The sequence below is a fragment of the Thalassophryne amazonica genome, chromosome 19 (assembly GCF_902500255.1).
Source record: "Thalassophryne amazonica chromosome 19, fThaAma1.1, whole genome shotgun sequence".
NCBI classification, from domain to species: Eukaryota; Metazoa; Chordata; class Actinopteri; order Batrachoidiformes; family Batrachoididae; genus Thalassophryne; species Thalassophryne amazonica.
This window is the reverse complement of record NC_047121.1, coordinates 3,134,643-3,156,868: the sequence shown is the minus strand read 5'-3', so window position 1 is coordinate 3,156,868 and position 22,226 is coordinate 3,134,643. Positions and strand designations below refer to the sequence as shown.

The 22,226-nt window shown below is 40.1% G+C and overlaps 1 protein-coding gene across 1 annotated transcript in view; it reads left to right on the top strand.

Moving 5' to 3' along the window:
- The window catches only part of baz1a (bromodomain adjacent to zinc finger domain, 1A), a 73,681-nt gene that overhangs the window by 6,514 nt on the left and 44,941 nt on the right, over window positions 1-22,226 (top strand). Inside the window, exons 4-17 of the mRNA XM_034159827.1 lie at window positions 4-102; window positions 291-386; window positions 582-720; window positions 6,151-6,282; window positions 6,860-6,955; window positions 7,032-7,256; window positions 9,011-9,176; window positions 9,270-9,362; window positions 15,329-15,423; window positions 16,170-16,273; window positions 16,639-16,877; window positions 16,985-17,199; window positions 17,322-17,443; window positions 17,532-17,668. Coding sequence (XP_034015718.1) covers window positions 4-102; window positions 291-386; window positions 582-720; window positions 6,151-6,282; window positions 6,860-6,955; window positions 7,032-7,256; window positions 9,011-9,176; window positions 9,270-9,362; window positions 15,329-15,423; window positions 16,170-16,273; window positions 16,639-16,877; window positions 16,985-17,199; window positions 17,322-17,443; window positions 17,532-17,668 — 1,958 coding nt within the window. The remainder of the gene's footprint in view (window positions 1-3; window positions 103-290; window positions 387-581; window positions 721-6,150; window positions 6,283-6,859; window positions 6,956-7,031; window positions 7,257-9,010; window positions 9,177-9,269; window positions 9,363-15,328; window positions 15,424-16,169; window positions 16,274-16,638; window positions 16,878-16,984; window positions 17,200-17,321; window positions 17,444-17,531; window positions 17,669-22,226) is intronic.

The window sequence follows — 22,226 nt, the reverse complement described above, 5'->3', positions numbered from 1 at the left end:
GAGGACAAAGATAAGGTGAAGGAGGAGCAGAGAAGGAGGTTTGAGGAGGAAAAGCAGCAGAGGAGGGAGGAGAAAGAGCGGCAGAAGCTGGAGAAGGAGAGGGTGAGGACACGTGCACGTTGACACTGTTGCCAGTCTGCACAGAGACAAGAAAAAAAAATTATATGATGAGCAAAACTATTTTTATCAAAGTCTACTAAAATGTTCTGGCTAAAAGTAAAACGGCCACTAATTTAAAAAAGGATTTAACAATAAAGGTGTAATGACATTTGTGGGGATCTAATTTACAGGAACGAGAGAAGATGAAGGAGGAGAAGAAAAAGTACGCTGAACAGCGAAAACTTTGGAACAAACGCAGAGAAGATATGGAGTGTGAAGACCTGAAGGTCAGGGAAATATTTCTGTATACCTGCAGCACTGAGATCTAGTCCATGTTGAATCATTCATTTTGGGCCAAAATATTTCTTTTTGCACCACTTTGAAACCTTCCTGTTTAATTGATGAATATTCCTGTGCAGGACAGATGGAGACTCCAGGACAGATGGAGACTATAATTGTTTTTTTTTTTTTTGTTGCAACAGGAGCTGCCTTGCCCGGTACCTGTGAGGACTCGTCTTCCAGCGGAGCTGTTTGGAGATGCTCTGATGATTCTTGAGTTCCTGCAGGCCTTTGGTGACTTCTTTGACCTGAAGGATGAGTTTCCTGAAGGAGTCTCTCTGGGTTAGAACATTTTTACTGCAGAATTCAACACGTTTGTGGTGCCATTCAATTTTTGAGGAAGGCAATATTTCAACTAGAGGGCATTGGTTGACCTGACAGGCAGGGGTGGATTAGCCATTAGCCATCAATAATGGTCCGATGGTTGCCTGTTTTTTGTTTGCAGCGCCTTTCCATGGTAACTTTCCCGGCCCAGGGAGAGAGACATTCCCCGGTCTGCAGACACAGCATATGCCCAGTAACTTGTCTGTTTAAAAAAAAAAAAAAAAAAATCTGACCCAATTGTGGCCCTATGATAGGCTACAGAGGCAGAAGAGTCCCTCCCACGCATGTTCTAGACCCCTCTTGTCCAGTCACCTTTAATGATGAGCAATCATGATGAGAGAGAAACAACACAGTAGAACATGACAAACAAAGTGAGTCACAAAATAGAGAAAAAGTGGAAAGGCGGTGCAGAAAAAAATGAGGGAAAAGAAAAAAGGTCTTGCGACTGACGCTGCTGAGCAGAAAAATTTCAGGGATGTTTGCTGTGGGGGCCAGCTTGGCAGGGGTGCCTGCGGGTCCCTCTCAGTGACCAGCAGGTAGTGTCGGAGTCAGACAGTGAAGGTGACAATGAGGCTCCTGCTGCCATGGAGGTGGTAAAGGAGCCGGACGTGATTGGTGGTGATGATAGCAAGTGTGTGTCAGCATGGTGTGGATAAACACTCATTCATATAAATGTTTAGCCTTTCATATAAATGAAAACCTCTTTTCCGGTTGCACCTACGGGTCTAAGAGATTTACGTCTCCATAAACGTTCAAATCAAACATGTAATGTTCTTACCTCATCACAAACTGCATGGTGTGGTGTGTTACAGCTAAATCTAGTTATCTAAAGTATTGGATATTATATAATGGCTGAGTGGATTCTTGTCATTTAATTAATTCATCCCATTTGTGTTGCATTGCATTTAGAGTGCGGCTTGATTCCATTTAGAGTGCAAATTTGGTACCATTGCACTCTGCGCGCACACACACGGGATCGCGCGCATGCTCCACATGTGCTTGTATATGCGCGCACAAAACAAATCCACTGTGCTGTCTGGAGGCTGTTGGCAGGAAGTTGGAATGAAAAACTGAACTCATTTCTGATGTGATCCCCCTCCACTGCACTGAGGATGTACACAGTCGACTGACCTGGTTGTGCATGTGTATGCGCGTGCGCAGGGGACAACGACATGATGATTTAAATGAGCTAACTGACGCTGCTAATTCTTGCAACATACACACGTACACACAAAATCCACTCCGCTGTAAGCCGTCTGGATGCATGAATACCTGTTTACATGAAAGGCTGACGTGATTTTTGGCTGGACTGAGGAACTACAGAAGTCCAAAGTCAGTGCACAGCATCACTGGACTACATGTCACAATTTGGACTTTAGCAGCAGTGGAACACCAAAATGTAAGTCCCTTTCTGTTGTTTGTAAATGAATAAAATATCAAATGACACGGATCTATTTTAGCCATTATATAAAACAAATAATGAATGTTTTTACATTCTTTCAATGGAACGAATATTTAATCCGGTGAAAGATGGAACAAGCCATTCAACTTGGCTTCGCCTTGTTGAATGGCTTGTTCCATCTTTCACCTCATGAAATATTCGTACCATTGAATTCATAAACATTTATTATTTGTATACCATATTCATATCCTGGATAATTGTTTAGTTGCTTTTATTAATAACCATGAAACCACTAGTTTATACTGTCATCAAAAGATGCCACACACAATTGCAGATCTGCAGTCTTACAACTCACATGTTGCAGTGTGATGTGGTTTGAGCCTGTAGACCTGCTATTTTCACTGTTTACATCATTTATTTTATTTCAGGATCCAGAATATAAAGAGGATATTGTTCAGTATATTAGTGGTATTAAGGGCTTGTGTGTTTATATGTACTCCCCAGGATGCAAGTTGCCACAGTATCTGCACGCGGATTGTAGTGGTGTGCCGGTCTGGACCATAAAGTCCAGGGCCAAATTTTTGTCGTAGTCCAGCCCTGATGACACGTCCACCAGTCTTTGTCTTTGTTCCTACTCTCACCTATGGTTATGTGTTGGGTCATGACTGAGAGAACTAGATCATGGGTACAAGCGGCCGAAATGGGCTTCCTCAGGAGGGTGGCTGGTATCTTCCTTAGAGATAGAGTGAGAAGTTCGGTCAGCTGTGGGGAGCTCGGAGTAGAGCTGCTGCTCCTTTGCATTGAAAGGAGCCAGATGAGGTGGGTCGGGTATCTGGTAAGGATGCCTCCTGGGCGCCTCCCTAGGGAGGTGTTCTAGGCACATCCAGCTAGGAGGAGACCCCGGGGAAGACCCAGGACTAGGTGGAGAGATTGTATCTCCACACTGGCCTGGGAACGCCTCGGGATCACCCAGTTAGAGGTGATCAATGTGACACGGGAAAGGGAAGTCTGCGGTCCCCTGCTGGAGCTGTTGTCCCTGCGACCCGAACCCGGAAAAGTGGTTGAAGATGAATGAATATGTTCATTTTTGCGTATGTTGTATCTCATAATTTAGGGCAGCGGTATTTCTTACGCTTTGCAACATCTTTTTTTAGTTTATGTGGTGGCTCCAGAAAGTATTCACAGCGCTTCACTTTTTCCCCATTTTGTTATGTTACAGCCTTATTCCAAAGTGGAGTAAATTCAGTTTTTTCCTCAATAAATTCTATGCACAGCACCCCATAATGACGATGTGAAAGTGTTTTACATTTTTGTGAGTTTATTAACAATAATAATAAAAACACGAAGAAATCATATGTATATAAGTATTCGCAGCCTTTGCCATGAAGCTCTAAAGTGAGCTCGGGTGCCTCCTGTTTACAGGCATCATGTTTGGAGGAAAACTTGGGGTGTTGTGAGTAGAATTTTGAGGGGAAAAATGAATTTCATTCATTTTGGAGTAAGGCTGTAACGTAGCAAAAGGTGGAGAAGCACTGTGAATACTTTACGGACGTGCTGTATTTATGCTAACATGCAAATGTAATCACATTAGCCCCTGAGCTGTGTTGGGTTATATGATTAAAGGGTCTTTATATTTCCATATCCAGCTATCTTAGCTAATTATAGGCCAATCTCCAACCTTCCTTTTCTCTCAAAAATTCTTGAAAGGGTAGTTGTAAAACAGCTAACTGATCATCTGCAGAGGAATGGTCTATTTGAAGAGTTTCAGTCAGGTTTTAGAATTCATCATAGTACAGAAACAGCATTAGTGAAGGTTACAAATGATCTTATGGCCTCAGACAGTGGACTCATCTCTGTGCTTGTTCTGTTAGACCTCAGTGCTGCTTTTGATACTGTTGACTGTAACATTTTATTACAGAGATTAGAGCATGCCATAGGTATTAAAGGCACTGCGCTGCGGTGGTTTGAATCATATTTATCTCATAGATTACAATTTGTTCATGTAAATGGGGAATCTTCTTCACAGACTAAAGTTAATTATGGAGTTCCACAAGGTTCTGTGCTAGGAACAATTTTATTCACTTTATACATGCTTCCCTTAGGCAGTATTATTAGACAGCATTGCTTAAATTTTCATTGTTACGCAGATGATACCCAGCTTTATCTATCCATGAAGCCAGAGGACACACACCAATTAGTTAAACTGCAGGATTGTCTTTCAGACATAAAGACATGGATGACCTCTAATTTCCTGCTTTTAAATTCAGATAAAACTAAAGTTATTGTACTTGGCCCCACAAATCTTAGAAACATGGTGTCTAACCAGATCCTTACTCTGGATGGCATTACCCTGACCTCTAGTAATACTGTGAGAAATCTTGGAGTCATTTTTGATCAGGATATGTCCTTCAATGCGCATATTAAACAAATATGTAGGACTGCTTTTTTGCTAAAATTAGAAAGGTCTTGTCTCAGAGTGATGCTGAAAAACTAATTCATGCATTTATTTCCTCTAGGCTGGACTATTGTAATTCATTATTATCAGGTTGTCCTAAAAGTTCCCTGAAAAGCCTTCAGTTAATTCAAAATGCTGCAGCTAGAGTACTGACAGGGACTACAAGGAGAGAGCATATTTCACCCATATTGGCCTCTCTTCATTGGCTTCCTGTTAATTCCAGAATAGAATTTAAAATTCTTCTTCTTACTTATAAGGTTTTGAATAATCAGGTCCCATCTTGTCTTAGGGACCTCGTAGTACCATATCACCCCAATAGAGCGCTTCGCTCTCAGACTGCAGGCTTACTTGTAGTTCCTAGGGTTTGTAAGAGTAGAATGGGAGGCAGAGCCTTCAGCTTTCAGGCTCCTCTCCTGTGGAACCAGCTCCCAGTTCAGATCAGGGAGACAGACACCCTCTCTACTTTTAAGATTAAGCTTAAAACTTTCCTTTTTGCTAAAGCTTATAGTTAGGGCTGGATCAGGTGACCCTGAACCATCCCTTAGTTATGCTGCTATAGATGTAGACTGCTGGGGGGTTCCCATGATGCACTGTTTCTTTCTCTTTGATTGATCTCTGCTCTCTTCCACAGCATGTCTTTTTCCTGATTCTCTCCCTCAGCCCCAACCAGTCCCAGCAGAAGACTGCCCCTCCCTGAGCCTGGTTCTGCTGGAGGTTTCTTCCTGTTAAAAGGGAGTTTTTTCCTTCCCACTGTCGCCAAGTGCTTGCTCACAGGGGGTCATTTTGACCATTGGGGCTTTTCTGTAATTATTGTATGGCTTTTGCCTTACAGTATAAAGCGCCTTGGGGCAACTGTTTGTTGTGATTTGGCGCTATATAAATAAAATTGATTTGATTTGATATTTGTAATAAATTTGCAAAAATTTCAAAAACTTTTTTTCTCATCATTATGGGGTGTAGAAATTTGAGGGGAAAAATTAATTTACTCTATTTTGGAATGAGGCTATAATATAAAAGTGAAGCGCTGTGAATACTTTCTGGATGGCGTGTGTGAGTATGTATGTATGTATGTATGTATATATATATATGTGTATATATATATATATATGTGTATGTGTATGTATGTATATGTGTATGTATATGTATATATAAAATCTCCCTCCAATGTGCACCTTGTGTTTCTCTTGGTTGGCACATAATGGAAACTTTTTGCCATCGCATTTTACATGCAAGTAAGAAAGTTTATCCATGTGAGGGCTTCTTCCTGCTCACTGACGTCACAAGATCTCCTTAGCATGTTCTCCTTTGTCCCAAATTGTTTTTTTTCTAAAACCACATATGTATGTAGCTGTTCATGTTCTTGGAGAAAACCCTTAAAATGCGTTGTCCTAATCCACTCAGCTGCAAATGGCCTCCAGCCTTTGCCCTTCGTCCTTCACATGCCTCAGGGCCTGTCGGACGTACTACCACAACCAGTTTATAGAAATCATGCTGGTGTTAACAAAGCTTTTCTCTCTCTCTCTCTCTGCAGAGGTTCTGGAGGAGGCTCTGGTGGGTTCAGATCCTGAAGGCCCTCTCTGTGAGCTGCTCTTCTTTTTCTTGTCGGCCATCTTTCAGGCTTTGGCTGAGGAGCAGGAGGAGGTGGCTAAAGAACAGACTGAAGGTTTCTCTCACAGACAGACTCTGTTCTCCACTTCTTCATGTTGTTGCGTTGAACTACACGATGTCCACAAGAGTTGTGATTCATTAATTTTCATTTGTCAGCAATAAAGAAACGTAACAACTAATCAGGCTGCACAGATGCTCAGCAGTCTGCTGCTTTGCTTTCATGAGTAGCTACTTTCACTGTGATGGTCAGAGAATGTGAACTCTTGTCTTCATGTAATAAAACACAATGCTGTGTAATGATACACGGCAGCGCCCCCTTCCTGTGTTGGAGCTGCACATCCCGGAGTTCCTATGTTAAATCGTTTCATGTCAATTGACCTTCAAATCTGCAAATCTGCCTTTTTTTTTTTTTCTTTTTTTTTTTTAGTTTAAAATCATATTTTTCTTTTAAGACTTGCTTAGTTTGAGTAAAGCCCGCAGTTGTATTTTTGCAGAGTTTGTTCTGATTTGACCAGATGAGTGTGACAGACTTAATACTTTAGACCTAATTTGATTTTTAGCCTGCATGCTGCATAAAGATGCATGATCTGGATGTTAGTCTGTCTATATTATGTTTGTGTGTTCATAAGCAGATCTGTCCGAGGCACTTGATGATGATTCAGATCCTACGAAGTCTGCTCTCAGCGCCGTCGCATCATTGGCCGCTGCCTGGCCTCAGCTTCACCAAGGTATGATGCACAGACACACAAATGGTTGGTGTCTAAATGTTTTATTCACCTGTTGGGTTAATCACGTCTCTCTCAGGTTGCAGCCTGAAGCAGCTGGACCTGGACAGTTGCACTCTGTCAGAAATCCTCAGACTCCACATACTGGCTTCTGGCTCCGACTGTAGTCATGGCAATGCTAAATTCCGCTACCAGAAGCAGGGGGGGTTCACAGTGATGGATGACCCATGTGTGGAGCTGCGATTGGCTGAGCCAGTGCTGCTGAAGAAACTGGCGTGCACATCAGTGTACGACTTAACGTCAGGTCAGTACTGTGGCGTCAGGGAGAAATGGATACTGATGGGGCACTGATTTGTCAAGTAACTTCCAAAACTAATATTGTGTAAAGGATAATTACCGACAAAATAACCAATCAAAAAAAGCACCCATGCTTGTAAATTATTGTGCAGATGCAAAACTTCAGAACGTATCTTGTGGGTAGTGAAGATTAGAGGAGTACAAATAGTGGGTGAAGGTGTGGGGTATCCAAGCCGTTACTGCTGCAAAAAGTGATGGAGGCCGTGTCTCACGTGTCAGTCTGTCCCACAGACACACTGTGAGAAAATGATATTACAGCTTGAAAGCCCAGAGGAGACTATAATTTATGTTTTCAATCTCTCTTTTCATTTTACATCACTCGGCTAGCAAACATTTAAACTGTTGCAGCAAGATTTTAATAGATGTTTTTTGGTGTAATGTGAAGGGGGGGGGGGGGGGGTTGGTAAAAATGTTTGTATTGTTAAACTGTTGGACTGTCAGATTTTGGTGATAGTGGTGTTGAAGTATCTACCGCTCTTAATAAGCGAAGTGCGCAATGCATCTGCGCATATGTGGGTCAAACGGGAGCAAAAATTCCAACTACCAGACTCACACCGCTACCATTGAATTTTGTATACAGTAGCATTAGCGGACTGTAAAAGTTAAGGCTTTTACAGGGATTGTTTCAAAGGCTTTAAGTCTTAAGGAACGCATACAGTAATGACAGGTGTGCATTGTGCTGTTTTCAAATGCTGAATGGAATTTATAGGCTTGAAAGTTGGCTGAAAACGCACGATTGCAAAGCTCCGCCGAGTCCACACAAAGACGGAAAGAATATTGTAATATTGACATGTTCTATAAACAAACTGCATGCATGCACATATCATTGTATGTCTGTCAACTTATCAAAACAAACGTGACACCAAAGAGGTTATATGTGAGACTCACCTTCCTTGTAGTCATTATGAAGCCGGTGGAGTAGCGATTTCTCATCCCTGCTTAGCAAATATTCTGCAGTATCCACAGTTTCAGACTCTGGACTTCGTCTAACCATCCGTCAGTTGCTTTCAAGGGGTCAGAAATTTGTTTGTCTCCAACTATCAAGAAGGACGGGTCATTTTCGATAGCAGCTCTCTCTTCCTTCTTTGTCGGCACCAACGGTAGTTTCTGTAACGATGCAGCGTACGCAAAGGCAGCCAGCTCTTCTTTCCGTTTCTGTCTGCTGCCGTACGTAGTCGTGGTTGTAGCAGGCAATCCGAGGAGCTTACAAAAACGCTTTAAATCGTCAACTTTCCAGCGGTTGAAATGATCCAAATCATAGCACTCCTCACTGCTTTCCGCCGTCATAGCATGTGGATTTTTAGCCGAAAAATTTAGCCTACCTATAATGCACCACGCAGCCCAAGATGTGCACTTCGCTTATATCTGAAGCCCTAAAACATTTACAGGGCAGTGTGGCTCGCTGAACCCGACGATGCTAATTCTGGATGTTTATTGAATTAATGATGTAGGGGGTGGTGGCTAAGTGATTAATGCGCTTGGTTTCAGTTCAGAAGACTCTGGGTTCAAATCCCACCCCTGCCACATTTCTCCATGTAATGTGGAGTTGTGTCAGGAAGGGCATCCGGTGTAAAACCTGTGCCAATTCAACATGCAGATCCACCTTGGATTTGCTGTGGCGACCCCGAGTGCAAACAAGGGAGCAGCCGAAGGGACTTACTTTTTATTGAGTTAATGGTGTGTGTGTGTGTGTGTGCCCAGGAGAGAAGCTGCATATTCTACAGGCTCTGGCAGGGAAGCTGCTCACACTGGCTTCCTGCAGAGATCTGATTGAAGACTGTTTGGAGGAACAAAAAGCTGCCAGGCAGGAAGTGAGAGAGATCAGAGCTGAACAACACCGCAGAGAGCGAGAAGAGACCGCACACAGGTACACACACACACACACACACGCAGCACAGAAACCTACACAAAGGTGTGCACACACTGTGTTCAACAGAAAAAAATTCTCTTCCCCTCTTAGGATCCGTCTTCGTAAGGAGGAGAAGATAAAAGAGCAGATGCAGAGGTTAAAACTGAGGGAGCAGGAAGTGAAAGGAGAGCACCAAATGAACAGGTAGAGGAGAAACTAAAAAACTATTGAGAATTATGTAACTGTCCATTTTTGTTTGTCTGCTGTATCTCTGGGAAAGATTTTAACAGCATGAATCTGGTATTTACGGGTAGGTCAAAGCCTCGGGTTCATAAAATGAGGTCAGAAACAAAGGTTACTGAAATTTGACATTTAGTTGAGTTTCATGACCACACTATAAAAGATGCTGAATGGTTGTGTAAAAATAATATATTTTTTTGTTTTGTTTTGTTTTTTGTTTTTTCCCCATTTATGATTTTTATTAGAAAAGGATGACATCATTACAGTCTTTGCATTTGTTTCTTTGTATCCAAAACCTCATCTTTAGTTTCTTTTTTTATGGTTTGTTTGAGAACAAAACAAAACCAACAATAAAAATAAAAATAACAAGAATGTAAAGAAAAAGGAACAGGGAGCCCAGAGTTATAATCATCATCAGGTTGAGAAGAAGATGATATAAGTATCTTTGTATACCTAAACCATGTTCTTGTATTAATATATACAACTATCCATACAATCATATAAACCCTTTCATACATTTATGTGCCCACAACTGCCATTGCTGTCAATTTAATCATTTAAGTTTTAATGCTTACATAGTCATATGAAGTCATTTCTGATAGGGGATATACAATGTAACCATTTATTCCAAATTGAGTAGAACTTATCAATTTCGGTTCGAAAAGAATATGTTAATTGTCCCATTTTGAATATGTCTAATAACTCCATACCAATCATCAGGTGTTGGAGATGCTGGGTTTAGACATTTCCTAGTAATTATCTTCTTACTGGCTGCTAGGAACACTTGCAGCAATTTTATATCCCCTCTTCTATCCAGGTCTGAAACAATGCCTATATACATATTCATAAAATCATTTGAAATTTGTACTTTGAAAACTTCATTGCAGTTTTGTTTATTTCTGACCAATAATGACGATTCAGTCGAGGGCATTCCCAGAAAATGTGGAAATGATTTGCCTCCACAGAGCCACATTTCCTCCAACATTCAGCATTTTTAGTTCTGTATTTACCTTGGTGAGGTGACCAAAAAAAAATCTTATGACATTTTTCCAACAGTGCTCTCTCCAGACCAGTGAGTTCGTGGAGGTCCACTGGAAAATACTCCACCCTCCCGCCCCAACAATTCTCATTTGTGATGTTTATCCCCACTTCATGTTCCCACTTTGTCTTGATATGAAAGGTATTATCGTTTCTCACATCTAACAACAATTATATAGCTTGGAAATACATTGACCCGGTGTGTGCTGTTTTTAAGAGTTTAAGGAGCGCTGTCTCTAATGGGGATATGTTTGAATTTTTGCACTGTTTGTTGGTATAATCATGTATCTGGATGAACCCGAATCAGTTTTCAGTGATTGGAAGCTGTGTAGTATCCCTTTGTTTGTAAAGGAAAGATATGTTGTTGTTAAACCTTTTTTTTTTTAATCCAAGTCTGAAATCTTGGGTATTCTTGAGTTTAAATTTAGAAAGGGGACAAGATTCCATCTAGGAATATCTGATTTTATTGCTTGTTACAATGGATTGGAGTTTGCTTGAGACAGTTTGGAAATGTCTTTTGTGAGAGTTATTCCTAAATATTTTAAAGAGGCCACTTCCCAGTCAAGATTGTATTTATCTTTAAAAAGATTTGAGACCTTGTAATTTAGGGTCATAACCTGAGTTTTAGTTATGTTTAACTTATAACCAGACAACCTCCCAAAATTTTGTTATAAAGACATCAACTCCTCAAATGATTTTTCAGGTTCCTCCAAGAATATCAGAACATCATCTGCAAACATTGCAACTTTTTGTTCATTCTCGGCAACCGTGACTCCCTTTATTTCTTCGTCTCTTATCAATTGACCTAAGGGCTCAATATAAATGGCAAAAAGGAGGGGTGAAATTGGCATCCCTGTCTCGTGCCCCCCTCCAGCGAGAAGGAGCCAAAGATGCCCCCGTTAATCTTTATACGAGCCCTTGGCTTAAAGCCTAATTTTTCCAGCACTTTATACAAGAATATTCATTTGACTGAATCAAACGCCTTCTCGGCATCTAATCCAAAAAGTATGGCTTTGGTCTTGTCCTTATTTATTTGTTCTATAACATGTAAGGAACGTCTGATATTATCTAGAGTCTGTCTTTGCAGGATAAGTCCACATTGATATAAATGTATCAAGTCAGGTAAAACTTTTTCGCGTCTTCGAGCCACTCTTTACTCGCCATAAATACAGTGGCTTGCAAAAGTATTCAGCCCTTTGGTGTTTCACACTGTCTACTCCACACCGATTTACCATGGAGTGTCATACTGTTTGTGTTTCTTCATAACTGATGTAAATAAAGTTCAGGAAATGTTCATGTATCCATCCCCTGACTTGTCTGAAGAAAACTGGCAATAAAGCTGATTATTTACAGGTATTATACCAAAGGGGCTGATTACTTATGCAACCCATCATCTTGGCTTTTATATTTTTAATTAATTTATAGTAAGTTGTAGAGATTTACTTTCAGTTTGAGTCTAAGGAAGATCATTTAGAAATTTTTATATTGAGAAGCCTGATTTAGTTTTTGTATTTGAAATGACATAAGCAAATTAAAATGTGTGAAATACCAAGGGGCTGAATACTTCTGCAAGCCACTGTAATTTATAGTCTAGATTGAGGACACTGATGATAGTTGCTACAGTCCTGTCTGTCTTTGCCATCTTTAAGTTTAGCTGAAATAACTGCATCCTTTCAAGATGGAGGGATTTCCCCATTTTGTATGATCCAATTAAAGGTCTTTATTAAGATAGGTGACAGTTCTTCAAAAGATTTATACCACTCTGGTATATCCATTGGAGCCTGGAGACTTTCCCACTTTAACTGATGTAGTTTTTAATGTTAATCATGTTTTTGTTTTGGGACCTCTTCCCTCTGTAGATCACTTTCTTACACGTGTCACTGACAGAATTACACACCACCTGCTCCTGAACAAAAAAACAAAATCGGTATTAATGAGATTCAGTGATGAAAGTTTTCTGGAAATTACTGGAAATCCGGGTTTTTAACTCGTGGGGAACATTTCCTGGGTATTTAACGTCAGAATCCATTCATTCAGTTCCACGCCCAAACAGTTGGTGGCGGTAATGCTCTGTGTTGGTTTGAAAGCGACCAATAGTCTCCAAAGAAGAAGAATGGTTATTTTGTTTTAGTTTTTGGAGGTCTAATAAGTCATATTTTTGGGGACTGTGCGGTGGTTCTCCTAATTGTTTACTTTGTTGTGGACATTAAAAGTTATGAGCTGCATTTTTCCTCCAAGTAATCATACATTAAGTCAGCAAGGGCAGGTGCATTTTGTGGCAGCAGCATCTTGTCTTAGCACTTACTGTGGCATCTGTATGTGCTGTAGCACATGCTGGTGTTTTTTGTATTTCTCGTAGCACTACCGGTGTTATCTTTATGTGCTGTAGCCAGTGTTGCCAAAGTTACTTTGAAAAAGTAATCCAATTACTGATTACTCCTTGAAAAAGTAACTTAGTTACTTTACTGATTACTCAATTATAAAAGTAGCTAAGTTAGATTACTAGTTTCTTTTTTAGTTACTTTCCCAGCTGCTGACAACAACCCTCTGCCACCTCAACATGACAGTGATACCTGTTTTGCCAAAACTCACTTTATAGTCACCCTTTCTTGACTTCATTGAAAATAAATACTTCTTTTATAAAAAGTAAAATAAAGACCTCTTTCTTGACCTCATATTTAACTGTTGACAGCACTGTAACAGTAAAACTTTCAATTTCTAACCTACATTGTTTATAAATGTAACTATTAAATTCTTTCTAACATTTTTATTTCTAAACATTTTACTTGTTGAAATTATTATTATTATAAGTAGTATTGTTAGTTGTAGTAAAAAAAGGCTTCAAAACTGGACCTTTAATCTGCCCCACGCCCCCATTCCATCTGGATTCGCCCCTGCTTTGGCGTTTGAGCACAAAGAATGGATAACATTTATTTATTTAGAAAACATGACCAGATTTACAGGTAAGAAAGTTTTATTGTGTTTTCACATCATGGTCCTCAGAAAGAGTTTAGGTGCATTTGAGTGGAAAATAGTGTTAGTTGTTGACGCGTCGCGGAGGATCAGCTGTTTTTAACGTGCAGATACGGAGCGGCTCAGCTCAGAATTCTAAATAAAGGAGAAAAAAAATGTCTTTGTAAAGCTCAGTGAAGGTGTGCTGTTGTCACCGCGCTTTAAGAGGTGAGGACGAGTCGTAGCTGCTGCAGAAAACCGCAGATGAAAAGCTCACAGCTCGCTTAAAGTGGGCAGTTCAGTCGAACCCCGACCTCCTGCCCAGTTTAATGCTGCTATTGACCCACAATGCAAAAATAACATTAACGCACAGTGACGTGGAGAAGTAACTTTAATCTGATTACTGATTTGGAAAGATTAACAGATTACTCGTTACTAAAAAAAAGTGATTACTTAGTAACGCGTTACCGGCATCACTGGCTGTAGCACATGCTGGTGTTTTCTGTTTTATTTATTCGTTTAATTATTTATGTTAGATGTGTACATGTAAATACATTAACAGATCATAGATGAAAAAATAAAAATACAAGTTTAGACAAGATGCTGCTGCCACAAAATGCACCTGCTGTCTCTCCATTAAGTGGAGCTAATGGGTGACGTGAGAAATGCTGACACCGTTAGCATTCAGACGAGAGTTTAACTCAGTCTGGGAGTCAAAACCACAAGGTTAATGAGTTTGAGCAATGAAGCTTCTACAAATTTATCTGAGGTGAGTGAGTAATTAAAAAAAAAATTCTACGTGGACTTAGTACTCTGCTGACGTTTATCAGCTAATGTTAGGTTTTAGCTGAAGGATGTTGAAGTAAGTAATTGAGTAAACGTTTTATATTCGTAAATTGCTCGAGCTGTTTTTATTTTTACCAAATTAAGGTACAGTTTTTTAATTGTTACTGCGTAACTGCAAGAAAAGTCTAAACTTGAAGTAACAGATTTTTTTTATTTTAACTTTTTTTTTTACTATCAAGTATATTTCTATATGTGATAAGAATTATATTTCTTGTCCCACATAAGAAACAAATATTTACTAAATGAATCTAGTAGACGTAAAAATGTACACATTACTTTTCATGCTATTTTATGTCTGCACTGTTGTTTATAATGTTAATCAAGAAATTATCTCAACATAAGTTATTGTTTTAATTTACAGATGAATATCAGAGATTTTGAAATAATCTTAGTTTTAATTAAATTATTTTAATTACAAGTTATCTAATCTAATAGAAGTTTAACTTCAAAATGTACAGTAGTCAGAAATTAATCTTGAAGTAAACACACATTTGTAAGGATTTTAAGGTGGCCAAGAATTTGAAAACAGAGATTATCAATAGCTCCAAAGCTTCTGCCAAAACTCTGAAAACTCAGAAGAGAGTGATTGTTGACAAGTTGATGCATTAATGTGCCATAAATACTCCAGTTGTTCAATTTTAATTGATACTGAGAATTATTATTTTTGAGTTCTTTGAATTGTTGTTTCCTTTGTTTGTTTCCTTTGTTTCCTTTGTACTTTGGGGCAACTGTTTGTTGTGATTTGGCGCTATACAAGAAAAAAGTTGATTGATTGATTGATTGATTGAAACACAATGTATGTTTTTTTTTAATTAAAGACTGGTAGCATAATACAAGTTGTGTGAAAAGACTGGAGTGGAACACTTGACTTAATTATTATTTTATTTATTTATTTATTTGGTGGTTAAATAGACCTGAAAATGCACTAGAATGCATCTGAGAGTTCAAATTTTTCTGTGGGAGAACCGCCAGACCCCTGACAAGGGCTTCGGGACTTTGGCCCAAGCCAAAAATTTTCAGGTTTTTTTTTTTTCCTCCTGTGGCCCACTTTCATTGCTAGAGATTAAAGATGCCAGTGTGTGTCATCTCTGCAGCCAGTGTGCAGCTCTGAACAGTGAGACTCCTGCAGAATGGAACACTGAGGAAGGTGAAGAGACGACCTCACCAACAAATCAGCAGAAGGTGAAAGGTAAAAAAAAAACACACACACACACCAACCTCGCTCTGTCTGGGCATTAAAACTGATCGTGACCCAGGCAAAAGGACACTGGAGTTAGTGACAGTTTTACACTTTGATCAGCTTAATGCAGCAAAAGTAAAGATCATAACAAATAATAATATAATAAAAACAAAACTCATGGATGCTGTTTGAAAATAATAGAAGAAAATAATTGCAGCAAGAACCATGAAAGGTGTCAGATTATATGTGACAGCAGATGGTGCACAATCGGTGCCCAGCTCGGTTTGGGTAGTAACGGCCAAACTTTATCTTCACCAACTCGGAGCCCCTCCCTTAAAACAAAAAAACAAAAACCCTAATCCTTCAACTCCCAAACGTCAGCAGTTGTGGTATTTTGAGTTGCACATGTCCTGAGCCAAAGCGTGATGAGGTCTGGTCTCCAGTTCTGGATCTGTGCTTTAATTGAACAAGGATCACCGACATGTGCCCTGCACTCTGGGCCACCAGCGCACCCCAGAGGAGAGCTTTTAGACTTTGTTCTGCGGGTATTTTCGTGGCAGATATCAGACTGGTTCTTCAAACACAAGGAATCAGACAAAAGGAGAGATTTGAGATTGAGTCAGTTCTCTGACAAAGGCACCAAAGACATGTTGACATACTTCCTGCCTTGTGTGAGTCGGGAGTGTTCCTCTGTTTGAAACCAGTAAGTCTGTTTTCTTCTGTGCTGACTCATCATGTCTGCCTCTTTGCTGCAGCTGAAGTGGACCTGAAAGGGAAAGAGCCACAGCAACAGAGGACATCTGAACCCAAACCTTCATCCTGTCCCACTGCAGAGGAGCTACAGAACGAACAGGAGAAGGTCAGATAACAGCAGTGGCACTGATGGTCACATGTCCTTAGCATTCCTTTTCTTTGTTAAAGTTTACAGTTATTGTCTCGCTGCTGAACTCCATGAAGGAGGTGACATTTGTAATGTCTATTTATCCCAGAGTTTTGATGTTGGCTTCACTGATGAATCTTCCAAACTGTTGTGGACTTCAGGAGGATTTTATGGTTGTCCAACTACAGTTTCTTCAGCAATCACAAATGTGTCTTTCTGGATTTTTCTCTCTGCTCTTTATTGCTGTGTTCAGTCTCAGCAGATAATATTTTTCTTAACAAAAGAAACAAACCTTTAATGTACAGCCAGCTGGCCTCTGGCTGAACTTTTAGTTTGTGTCGTAGGTTCAAGCGCTGCAGGAGTTGATCCAGAAGGCGGCAGCACGCACTTGTCTGCAGCCTCTGGGCAGAGACCGGTTGTATCGCCGGTACTGGCTCCTCCCATCCGCAGCTGCTCTGTTTGTGGAGGACGACTGCTTCGGTTTAACAGAAGACATGCTGCAGCCTGCTGCAAGCTCCGTCCCGGACAGCTCCACCAACATGGAGGACAAGGAGGGTGAGAAAGAGGAGCTAGCAGGGGAAAGGTAAAGGTCACACATTTAAAAGTTGCCCTGAACCAATCACAGAGAAGGTCCTTGAGTGTCAAGAGATCATTCTGATTCAAGTTAATGTTCTTTCTGGACATTGTCAGGTCTTGTCTTGCCCCCACCTGCTCTGGCGGCCTGCCCCTCAGTCGTCCCAATCGGTGGTCCTTATACAGCTCGGTGGAGGAGGTGGATCAGCTGATCAAGGCTTTGAATCCACGAGGTGACCGAGAGAGCCGGCTGAAAGAAGCACTGCAGCAGGAGAGGCCGCGGCTTCAGCAGGTTCTGCAGCATTCTGACAAGAACAAGTACAACCACACAGGTAACATGATGACCTCTGATCACATGACTTCAGCCCCTCCCACACCGCTGTGTATTTGATCATTTGGCTCATGCTTGGAAATTGTTCTGCCTAATCACATGTTCTTTACCCATATGATGCAGAATCCACCCAGTCTGACCCAGAAAGTCCAGTTTCTGCTGAAGCGCTGATGGAGATGAGACTTAGAGACCTGTTGCTGGATATTGAGGACCGTATCCACCAGGGAGGTCTGGGAACTCTGAAGGTATATGCAAAGTTGCTGATGAAGATCTCAGCAGCAAATAAACGGTGAAGTTAATGATGATCCTGTCTCGCTGACCCTCTGTCTGTAGGTGATGGACAGACAGGTGTGGCGCTTGGCTTTAGATGCAGGAAACTATGAGCTTCACTGTTCTGATGGCAGTGAGAGTGGAGGGATGAATGGACAGCTCAGTGCTATGGAGATGGATTCTACAAGAGCTAGAGACAGGTAGAGACACATTATTTCTGATGTCGTTTCCAGTACAACTAAAATCTCTGTTTGAGATATAAATGACTAATTAATTAAACTCTAAAGGTCTGCGTTCAGCAACTGTGCTACTTTATGTTAACTGTGCATCACACCTGTGCACTACTGTCTGAAGATAAATACATGTAATCTGTGTACATTCAGAGCCGTTTTTAGCAGCAGCTGTGGGGTGGAGACACTGACTGAAATCGACTTAATAATGGCTTAAGGGGACAGGAGCACATTCCTGTGGTAATTTCTTTTGCCGTCTTGGCAGAGGCGTGGTTGTGACTTTGTGACTCACTGATTCTCTGTGATGGAGTTTGCGTTGTTCCCATATACAGTAATACATGAAGACTGGAAACTTACAGAATGAACTATTGAACAGATGAAACAATGATTTCAACATTATTCACCCGGGGGGGGGGGGTGAATAAAAAAAAAAAAAAAAAAATTTCTACTGTCTAATGGCATTCTTGAAGAAAAGGACTTTATATACCTAATTTGGTGCTTGTATCATAACCTGAGTCATTATTGTACTACTGTGGGTAGTAACAGGGGAATAGTTGTAATTTGCTTAATTTCTCAGATACTGTCAAAGGAATAGTGATGACACATACGTACAACATGCGTGTAGACAACAAGAAACAATATTCAAGTCAATTTTTTTCTCCCCTATCAAAAGTCAGTGATTGAAGCTAGCGTTATTTTGTAACTTTTAACCATTTTACAAGATTCCAGCTCCACTCTTGATGGACTTTGAACAGAGCATAAGTTGTGTTTGATTAGAGTCTGTGATTTATTTTTTATCCAGGTCCACTGGCGGCTCTAAGAGTTTAGGGGGTTTAACCTCCCTCCCCAGCTTGAGCTGTGCCAAAAAATTAAATGATTGTTGCAACTTGCCAGACAGAAACTTAACCCTCTGGTGTACAGGGTATAATTGGCTGTTTTTTGACTACTTTTGGTTTTACCAGTGATGAACGTTTTCCGGAAATTACCGGAAATGTGGCTTTTTACTCACGTGGTGAACATTTCCAAGTTATTTTTGATAGCATATATCAGAATCCATTCATTCAGTTCCACACGCAAAGAGTTGGTGGCAGTAATGCGCTATGTTGGTTTGCAAGCTGCCAGTAATCTTCAAAGAAGAAGGGTTATTTTGTTTTTGGGGACTGTTTTCCTACTGGGTTACTTTGTTGTGGACATTAAAAGTTAGGAGCTGCATATTTCTTCCAGTAATGATACATTAAGTGGAGTTAACAGGTGACGTTTCCCACCTCTAAAAATGCTATCACTGTTAGCATTCAGACAAGAGTTTAACTCAGTCTGTGAGTCAAAATCACAAGATTGAGTTTGAGCAACACACAAAAATTTGTCTGAGGTGAGTGAGTAATTGAAAATGATACGTGACGTTATCGTTCTTCTGAAGTTTATCAGCTAACGTTAGCGTTTAGCTGCAGGAAGTTAAATCAGTCACTGTCAACCTGAGTGAGCATTTTATATTCAGAAATTTTTCAACCTATTTTTACCTCCGCCAAGGAGGTTGTGTTTTCGGTCGCATTTGTTTGTCTGTTTGTCATCAGGATAACTCAAAAAGTTTTGAACGGATTTTGATGAAATTTTGTGGAGTGGTTGGAAAAGACAAGAGGAACAAGTGATTAAATTTTAGTGGTGATCCAGATCACAAACCGGATCCCAATGCTAATGCCTTAGCATGTCTATGGCATTTTCAATGTTAAAAGTTAGCATTAAGCAGTTGCAGCTGTCATCACATTCGGGTGCATTTGTTTTCAAATTGTAATATTTCTTACATTTATTTTTGTTTATATATTAATAATCTAATGATTATTATATACAGTTAAAAAGAGACAAAAATAAATAGATCACTGTGCCAAAGAGGGAATCTCTTAAGGGTCAGTGACCCTATGGCCTTGTTTAAGAGAAGTGTTTCATAAATGTTAAAAAAAAAAATCATATGTTTGCAGTTTAGTTGAATAATAAATTGAATTTTGTCTCTTGTTTTTGTCTATAAGCACATGCAATATCAATATCAGTGCTCAGATGACAGTAGCTTCTGGGAAAGGTGCAAGTTGCAATAAACTGTGATGCCAAGCGCTAAGGATACATGCTATCCAGTCACAGCAGATGGAACTTTTTTTACTACTGAGCAAACATCATTGTTTTTTAGGTTCAATGATTCCACTGTGTGTAGATGTTATGGCATCAGTGACCCCATGGCCTTGGCGGAGGTTTGCACTCTGAGTGCTTCTAGTTTTTATTTTTTTACCACGTAAAGCTACACAGTTTGTAATTGTTACTGCCATAACTGCAAGAGAAGTCTCAACTTTAAATAACTTTGATTTTGTTTATTTTAATTTTTTTAATTATCAAGTAATCAAAGAAAATAGCACAGCGCTGTTTCATATTTCATTTTGTTTAATGTACACATTACATTTCATGCCTTTTTATTCCTTATGTTAATCAAGAAATTATCTCAACAACAACAGATAAGTTAGGGCTTTAACTTACAGATGAACATCAAATATTTCTAAAGAATCTTTTTTAAAAATTATTATTATTAAAACTATTTTAATTATACGTTTTCTAATGTAAGAACAGTGCTTTACCGTAATTTCCGGACTATAGAACGCATCTCAATATAAGCTGCACCCACCAATTTTAAAAAGAAAAGAAATTGTACATAAATAGGCCACAGTTGTCTATGAGCCTCCATGTTGTAACATGAGATATTTACACAGAAAGATGTTACAGAGCTTTTAACTTTTAATTAAATATGTACCGTAAATGTTTTTTTTCTGAAGAGCATGTCATCCAGCGCGCGCATGGTGTCGTGCGGCATCTCTGCGCCACACGGAGAACTTTTTTTTTTTTTTTTTCCCTTTGTGGATCATGAGGTAATGTCTTTGTGTGCAGCCAGGATCGCCTGGTGTCTGTGGTAAATGAGACGTTAAGGTGCTGTGACTTTTACAACTTGTAGTGCAAAGACAGAGACCCAGTGGGAAAGTGGGGGTAGGGGGTGAGAGAAGCTCCGCTGACTGACGGAGGAGCAACTGTAGCGCTAAGTGCCAGAGGGACTGGAATTAAAGTATTTTCAGACGTCATTTTCTTCAGGATGTGTTGATGAATCCACTAAAACTAATAGGTAAGACTTTACGAGTATATTTACTATGTGTGTGAATTTACACCACATGAGGACCGCAGCTTTCAGCAATTAATGGACAGCTTCAATTGAGTTTTTTTTTTTTTTTTTTTTTTTTGGTGTATAAATAGACCTGAAAATTCACCAGAATGGATCTGAGTTTTCAGTTTTTTCTGGGGGCCAACAGCACCCCCCCTCCCCGGTTTGTCCATGATCTAAGTTATACACATGCCCATGGAGAGCTTTTTGTCTTCTCCGCATTCTGCCACAAGCACATGCTTCCATTTTTAGACACAGGGACGGTGGCGGAAGACATCAAATGCACTAGACTTTTCCCATATGGTACCGGCAATATGACACTTAACTAAACCAATTGAACTACAAAAACACAATAAATCAGTAACACCAAGAACACTGTTAACATGAACCACAATAACATTTAAAATTCCAAAATCCCATTCTCCATGGTGCATTGCAGCACAACATCCATTGTTTTCTGGTTAGCTAAAATCACTACTTTCTTCAAAACTATTTGTCCTATCAACTTTCTGTTGATTCAAAACACAAGCATACCAAATGGCAAATGGCAGCTTTTGGAAAAGTGTTTACCGTACATAAATATATTATTAGTTCCATTTTATCCACCCCACTATAAAATTTTAATTCATCCAAAGACAGAACATTTTTGACAGTGTCTTATTATTTATAATAACAGAATTCTCTCATGTCATTCGCCCTATTGATGTTTCAAATCCCACAAAACCTCGGAGAGGTCGCCGCTCTGTGAGATCTCAGTAAACTGAGAACTGCATTGAGACGCTCTGATCACACTGCACTTTAACCGCTGCACACGGACAACACCATTAACATCGCAACATAAAACTATTTTTATATTGTGCCTAAAACTCTCGTGAATATATTCTCTGTGACAGGACTGAGCGGAGGCGAGACACAGACAGAGGCTGGACACAAATGCAGGCTCACCACAGGACGTATGCGTAAAGGATGGTTTAATTCAGACCTGGGTTCAGTAACAGGAAGGCAGTCCGCGGAGCAAAAGTACCGGGCAGGGACAAGACAGAGGACGTGGTCAAAAACAAGCAGGGTCAGTACACGAGCAAACAGAGTTGTCAGGGCTTGAGGCAAAAGGCAGGATCCAGTACACAGAGCTGAGGCAAAAAACACGGCTTGGGAAAACAGGACGAGACTAAGTGCTGGTAAGTGAGTGAACTCAACAAACGAGCAGAGAGGAAGTGAACTGAAGCAGTTTAAATAAGAACAGGTGTTAATAAGATAATGAGGTGCACGTGGAGGAGGAAGGGCCTGGAAGGGGGCGTGGTCAGGTGACAACTAAGAGGCAAAAGAGATGCAGAAAGGCAG